The sequence below is a fragment of the Atta colombica genome, unplaced genomic scaffold (genome assembly GCF_001594045.1).
Source record: "Atta colombica isolate Treedump-2 unplaced genomic scaffold, Acol1.0 scaffold100, whole genome shotgun sequence".
NCBI lineage: Eukaryota > Metazoa > Arthropoda > Insecta > Hymenoptera > Formicidae > Atta > Atta colombica.
The window spans coordinates 1,511,192-1,519,015 of NW_017259185.1; the positions used below are offsets into that span (position 1 = coordinate 1,511,192).

The 7,824-nt window shown below is 32.9% G+C and overlaps 1 protein-coding gene across 2 annotated transcripts in view; it reads right to left on the reverse strand.

Annotated features, from left to right (window-relative positions):
* Window positions 1-7,824, reverse strand: part of LOC108685842 — a 118,994-nt gene that overhangs the window by 61,613 nt on the left and 49,557 nt on the right. For both annotated transcript variants that reach the window (XM_018190843.1, XM_018190836.1), the window contains exons 6-7: window positions 3,961-4,103; window positions 1,393-1,736 (exon numbers count right to left, since the gene is read on the reverse strand). In XM_018190843.1, coding sequence (XP_018046332.1) covers window positions 1,393-1,736; window positions 3,961-4,103 — 487 coding nt within the window. The remainder of the gene's footprint in view (window positions 1-1,392; window positions 1,737-3,960; window positions 4,104-7,824) is intronic.

Here is a 7,824-nt window from a genome sequence, read left to right on the forward strand (position 1 = left end):
TCTAAAATAAATATTTTAATTAATAAAAGTATATTAAATAAATGTTGGGAAAAGTTAAGAGTACTCCTGCATTAGATATATATTCATTAATTCTCTAAATAAACTCAGAATATTACACGAGTAATTAAGAAACTGCAAATAAAAAGATCCTGGATATTATCTTCTCTTATATAGAGCACAAAATTAATAATAATATTTTATAGAAAAATACATTCCTCTATGCAATATCCAACATTGGCAGATACAAGCTAAACATTATTGACGATACTATTGCCTTGAGATGCCGGCAAGACTGTACCAATAATTCTATTTCCGTCATAGCCGCGTCGCTGTTCCTATCTTGCCACCATCGTGGCAGAAAGCAGAAAAGGGACAAAAAAAAAGAGAGGGATGACGCCGAAGGATGGAAGGGTGTCCAAATGAGGCCAATTATACCGGGGCTATCGATCGGGATTTTATCGGCGTGTCACCACTCGAGCAACTCCAACGCAAATATTTCTTTCGAGATAAAGCATCTTCGAATCCGAGGGAGACACGGGAGTTTGTTCGCATAAGGCGATCTCGAGCCTGAAAGCCCTGGCTATGAGCTACACGATAAAATAAGAAGCCTTGAGAGAAATAAGAGCGCGCTTATTAAAAGCCAATGAAGAACATCCTTTTACGTGGAGAAATATTTAGCACAATAGTCTTCACCGAGAGGGAAGATCGGGGGAGCTTTCGTTCGAGCGAAAAAAAGGGAAAGAACAAAAGGAAAAGAGCACAACCGTTGAGATGAAAAATGATCACAAGAAAGAATTCTCGATACAATTGCTTGTTGTGTGTTGATTATGAATGAGAAATTTCTGCTAGCAATTTCTCGTTCATAATCAATACACGAGCAAATCTTTTTTTTTCATAACTTCAGCTGTATTTCGAGATACTCGAAAAATCTTTAATTAGATTTTTAAGAACGATTTGCTGAAATACCTAAAAAAAATTAGACACGGATTTAAAAATAATTTTACTGCATTATCAAAATAATTATGTAAAACACAAATTAGCTAGAATGTCAAAACTTTTTGCAGCATTGTTCATCAAAGTTTCTTATATAAATGTTTTGATAGTCCAATAAAATTATTTTCAGATCTGTATCTAAATTTTTAGATATTTCGACAAAATTGTTCTTTCCGTTTAATTAAACAATTGAATAACGCAATTTATGATCATTTGATCCATAACACTGATACTGATTGTCAATGTCATAAAGTTATAGATTTATAAGATAAATAACGCTAATTATGGCGTTATAAACAATGCGTCATGTGAAGCTCTCTAAAAAAAGAAAGAGGCGTTCTGAGGAATACGAGTTAGGTCGAGGTTGGACAGAAAGGAAAAAAAAGGGCAGTGACTCACCACCATGTCAGAGCCACTCTTGGAGGCGTCGCTGACGGCGGAGGGGCTCCTTTCGATAACGAGGGCTCCAGGTACCGGTGTCGAGGTCGGTGTAGGTGTTGGTGTATTCGTGGGCGTCGGGGTCGCCGCCGAAGTGGTGCTGGCCGGCTGGCTTGACTTCGGAGTCGGTCCCGGTGTAACGACGGTGGACGATGCTGACACCGATTGATCCTTGTCGGAGCTTGTCTGGTTGTTTCCAGCAACGGCACCGCCGCCGCCGCCGACGATGGACGACGCTGCTCCTGCGGCCGCTGTCGAACTCGAACCACCGGACAATTCATCCGTTGGCAAAGAGCTCCCAACGTCTGTCAATAGCAAGTACACACGTTCCGTCCATTATTTAACCATTTCGAACACGACGTACTCTACGATCGGCACTTCAATGAAAAGTAATTTTATTAACTGCAGTTTCTCGAAAAAGTTATTTGTATACTGAAAAAGTCTAGTAATAGTAATAAAATCTACTAAAATATTTTGTTTAACGTGTTGGTGCAATATTCAACAAATTACTAAACATAATCATAGTAATTCTATTTGGTAATAATTAGAAAAGTAATATTAGCGTTTAATTCATTTCAATCTTTTTTTAATGTATCAGACCTTTCCTTCTAAAAATTTTTTACATGTTAACCAAAATGTAAATAAAATATTAATTAAACACACAATTACATAGATTAGAAATGCTTTCTTCGAGTATAAAATGATATTAAAATATTACATAATTGAAGCTGTTAAAAATATTTTTACTGTGCTTGTAATATTTTTACTGCTGTCATATAGTGTATAATTTTTTTAGTCCAATGTTGAACTATTATAGAAATTCGGATTAATTTATTCATTAACAAAGAACTTCTGAAAGTCTAATCGAGAAGTTACTTCTATCGTTTAACTTCTTTAATTATAACATGTTTTATGGAAGTTGGTTTCAGCTCATAATTTTCAGAAATTAATTAATAAAGAAATATGTGAAACTTTCTAACACTAAAAGAAATAATATACCGAGAAAACATTTTTGTAACTATAATTACATGTTATTATAATTATGATTATTACTGCTATAATATTAGTAATAATAACTATAATACACGCTTCTATCAACAAATATATATATATAGTAACAACCAACAAAAATGACTATAATTATACTTGTTATTATTACAAAATTGAAATTACTGATAATTAACCATATTATATAGTTATCTCAAAAGGAATTTAACTGTAATTTATAGTAACCATTTATTACTAATATTATAGCAGTAATTATAGTATAATTATAGTTACAAATATAAAAAATTTTTCTCTAAGTGTATAATAAATGTCGAATTTTGATTAATTTTTTCAAAATTGTTAGCATAATTATAAAATTCGATTGAATGAATTAATAAAAGAAATTTAAGTATTAAGTAAAGTGATATTTTCACAAAGTAACTGCGTTATTTGCCATGTATACGCATAGATGAACAATCCAGCATGAGTTTACTGTTCCATATGCAGCAACCGGGCCAGAAAAAAGTTAACGAAACTAATTTAACTCTCTACGGCGAGAAATTCAACGAAAATAAACATTTATGCTGGCGTGGACAATGTTGCATCGCCGAGGGCGTATAATAGTTCAGGACAGTGTCTTTCTTGTTACATGCACGAGGTATTCGTTACTTTCGTGCAAATTGCAAGGATAAAGTATGTCTTGATAAAGAAGAACAAATTTGGAAAATCTGCGACGCTGCTCGGATTACCTAAATATCTTGAAATTAATCTATTTCATTCAGAGTTACAATCGCATTAAACGAATTTGCAAAATCTATGACGTTTGTTTCGAATTATCTAAATACCTTGACCGTAGTTTGACTTCCGCCTCGAAGAGGACACAAATCCAAAGTCGAAACGTTTGCAGAGTTGTTGGCAAATCCATTTCAATTGTTTGCGAATTCTATTATATTTCAATGCTTTGTAAAGATGTTATTTAACAATCGCGGAAATTTTTATGGACAATTTATTTATATTTGATTTATTCTTAAAACTATAAAACTATTTTTATTTTAAATATCTTGAAACTAACCTATTACAACGGGAATTGCAACAATCGCATGAAGAAATCTGCAAAATCCACGTTTTGTTTCGAATTATTTAAATATCTTATCCGTAATTTAACTTCCGTATCAAAGAAGAAACTCAAATCAGAGTTGAAATGTTGCGGAATTAATTTTGTTGTAAGAATGAAATTGTAAGAATAAAATTCTAAGAATGTTGGTGAATACATTTCAATTATTTGCAAATTATATCTTATTCCATTATAAATATATTATTTACGGAAGCTCTCTCTTATAATCAATTTATTTTGAGTTATTATTAGAGCCACAAAACTTTTATTTTTATTTTTAATATCTTGAATTTATTTACAAATTACAATCGGGGTTACAACAATCACGTTACGCGTCATCTTCTGTGCAAATCGAACACAAGGGACCTCATCTCTCCCAACGTAAGCGAATTCCGTTCGCAACGTGTAATTACACAGATTGTAATTACCTTGGGCGCTTCTTGCTACGACTAGCTCAACCAGACCACGGGCCTTCTGAAGAATCGAAATCGCCTGCTCATGGGAAACATTGGAGTCTAAGGGCTGCCCATCGATCGCCAATATTTGATCTCCCTCTAACAGTCGACCGTCGCTGAAACAAAAATATCATAATTCAGGTATGTGTTTATTCGTAATGAAAATGACACTCGATTGCCACTTGTGAAAATGAATCTCAGAGTAAATAAAACAGACTGCTGAGTGAACGATGAATTTTGCATTCACAGACAGGCGACGAAATGGCGCGTATTACGCGAGGCATAATATTGTTTGCCATTGACATTTCCGTCCGTTTGGCGCGCGTATTTGCTTTATGTATTTCGAATTGGGTCGGCTAAATAATCAGGAAACGATCAATAATCAACTTATCTAATAACGCGATATGAATACCCACTATGCAAATACACGCGGCCCGCTCAGGTCTGTTATAATTAGATTGCTTTACGCGAGAGGAGGGTGTCGACCGCGCATTATCAGATCGTTGCGATTTTTATTCGGAGAAGAGAAAGATAAGAGTTTCCTATTACGAAACATCGACGCACACGTAATTTCCTCCCTATCGCAGCGACCGCAACGTAATTAGCTCGTGCTCGTTTTAAGACTCTTTAACGACGCGGACATAACGTTAAACTTCCAATCCCGAATTATACGGCTGATATTAAACAAAAATCCTCCCCGTGTTCCTCTTCGTTTGCGAACGATACCGCTGACAAACAGAAGGCTTCAGGCGATATCTAGAATTTCCTCCCCATATCTCGTATATTTATACAAAGCACGGATTATCGTCGCCGACTCGACACGAGTGCTCGGTTACTGGTTATAACGTATAGAACAAGACAACGCGTATATATGATGTAATGTATCATGAAATCCTTTGCAGTTTCCCTCCCGACTTCGCGGCGATTATATTTTTAATAAAATTATCAGCATCTCGCATCGTGCTAAAATTTCTATGACGTACAACAGTAATCGGATAATTCATTTGACGCTAACTCAATTTATCATGCAGCTCCTAGCAGTTGCCTTTTCAAGAATGTGAGATTTACACCTTATATTATAGAGAATTAGATTAGAATGAACGCAGATGGTAGATAAGAAGACCGGACACTACAGATTCGGTTCTCGTCGAATTATCGACGTGTACACTGGAAAAAAAATGTTTTATCAACAGTATTATTTTATTTAATTAAAAATAATCTTGCTGATTTATATATACAGTGAGAACAAAAAGTATTCGCACAAGGAAATTTTTTATAAGAAGTACAGTCTTATTTGTAAAAAATAAATATTAATTAGCAATTTTATACAATGAATATATTCTGTTCTAACATAAACAAACGAGCTTCACTTGTATTCCTGATTTTAGAAGTTAAATTTTTCGACTGTTCGAATACTTTTTGAGCATTTAAATTATAAACAATAGAATTTTTAATTTTCTTATTTTTCAGATGATATATTTTCTATAATTAATACACATCTTTTTAATATATATAATTTTAAGAAACATAGTCTATTTTATTCTTTATGAATAAATTGTTAATTACTCAGCAAAAAATGATGGTCAATTAAACGTCGAATTAGTGTTAAAAATCATCATATCGATAACAATTCGACATCAATTTGATGACTCAATTCTCGCTATATTTATACATATATATATATATATATATATATATATATAAAAGATAATATTTACTTTTTAAAAAGTTTTTTTTTTAATATTTTCTCTGTATGAATACTTTTTACACTCACTGTATATAATGATAATATTAATAAAACAAATAAAATTTTATTAAAACAATAGCACAGATTTGTTTTATTATCATGTAACATTATTAAAATAATTATTTTCAATTAAAAACAATGCTATTGATATAACAGTTTTAGTATATTATTGATATGATATGATTATTTTTTTAGTATATAAAGAAGATGTACGTTACTCGAGAGAGAAGGAATGAAAGTTCCACGTGATACAGTTATCCATTTAAAGGACTATAATGGAGAGAGTATAATAAGTTTTAAGTCGTAAGAAATTAATCAATTATAGCATATTATTCTCTTCATATTCAACTGTGATTGGTTGATTTCTTACAGTTTACGTATATTACTTCCATTATAGACAGCCCTTAAGAAATACAATAACGGATACAACAGATTGCTGTAATGCCGAGATACTTCATGCCAAAAGTGGCCTCCGTCATTCTATAGATGCTGCCAAGATATAGCTAAGTTATCGATATATCGCTTCAAGTGGAACTAAGTGGAACAAGCCAGCCGGCCGTATGAGTCTGCAATCTATCGAGAAATTCGAACGACAATACGGCGGTATGAAGGATGAGGACAGTCTGATAAAGGTATTTTGACAAACGATAAGACCTGATATCTGATTAATTAAATTTCTCGATGACGGTCTTGGACAGGCAAGGCGAAATAATCGCTCGTTATCACCAAGTACCTCGTAACTTCCGCGTAATTAAAACCTGCTTGAATCTTTATAAAATCGGAAAGTTCCTTCTTTTACATCACGGATAATGGAAACCGAAATAAGAAGCGTGATAGCTGCCTGAATAGGAGACAACGTTTGAGCAGCAAATAAAAAGGACTTGTCCAATTTAATTTTAGAAATGCAAACGGGAATCTACTTCTACCTTTTGGTTGAAGTTGAAATTCACAAATCCTCCGAGCAATGCACTCCGCGGGTGCATCCTATATGGGAAACGTTCTATTTTCCAATCTTTTTCGTGTTGACATTAAAAATAAAATTTTTCGTGTAAACCGTGTCAGCTGACAATATAGTTGACTACATTCGAGCTAAAAATCGTTTGGAGCGTTTTCGATGCTCCTATATCTGTTAAAATTTAATGTTGAAGTATAAAATTATTAATAATTTAATAATATAAAATAAATTATTAATAAAATTTTATTTTTCATACATGCCATGAATAACAACAAATAATTAAAATAATGAGAAAATATCGCGCAACGAGAACCTATAGGAACGAAATTGCAGTAAAAATTTCTTATGATGATAACGCTATCGGAAATAACATTATGTCCGTTACCGCTTCTACGTCGCCATCGTTTATCGAGTGGGACATTCTCCGCGATATTTGGCATAGCACGCAAAGCTACACACCGCGATCCAGCATTTAATAGCACGATGGTGGTCACGTTACCCAATTTCCGTCAAACTGAATTTCAATGCCTACGCTGTCGCTAATGATACTAATGATGTCGCTTTGGTCACGATAATCTAGATTCCCATTTTCTGCGGTTTGAACAGGCGCCTGATGCGATCTGAAAGAACATAATTGTAATGATATAACAAATCTTATGAAGCTATGTCGATGTAGAACAAAGCCACGTTCTCACAAAAACGAAAATTCTTAAGAGATTATTCCGAGAATCTCCAAGAACTTAAGACCTGAAAACGTATAATTATTCATACTCTTCTTTTTCATTTGTTATGATTATTCACTTTGCTATTTATCTTATGCTATTTATATTACGAAATGACATAAATGTTTCTTGGCATGAAAAAGTTTGCGCTAAATAAAAACCAAGAATGATATTAGTATATTCTAGAAAGAAACTTATTTACAAAGAAACTAAGTATCCTCCTCCAAAATATGAAACATGTATTTTTTATAAGATTTTTCGTACATTAAGGGGATGGAAACTTTCTCTTGAAAAAATATTAGTTTTTTTCTTTCTAATACCTAACCATCAAAGTTTGTCTCATCATTTCAAAAATATTTTTAATAAAAATGAAATAAAAATATAAAAATAAATAAATATAAATAAAAATAAAT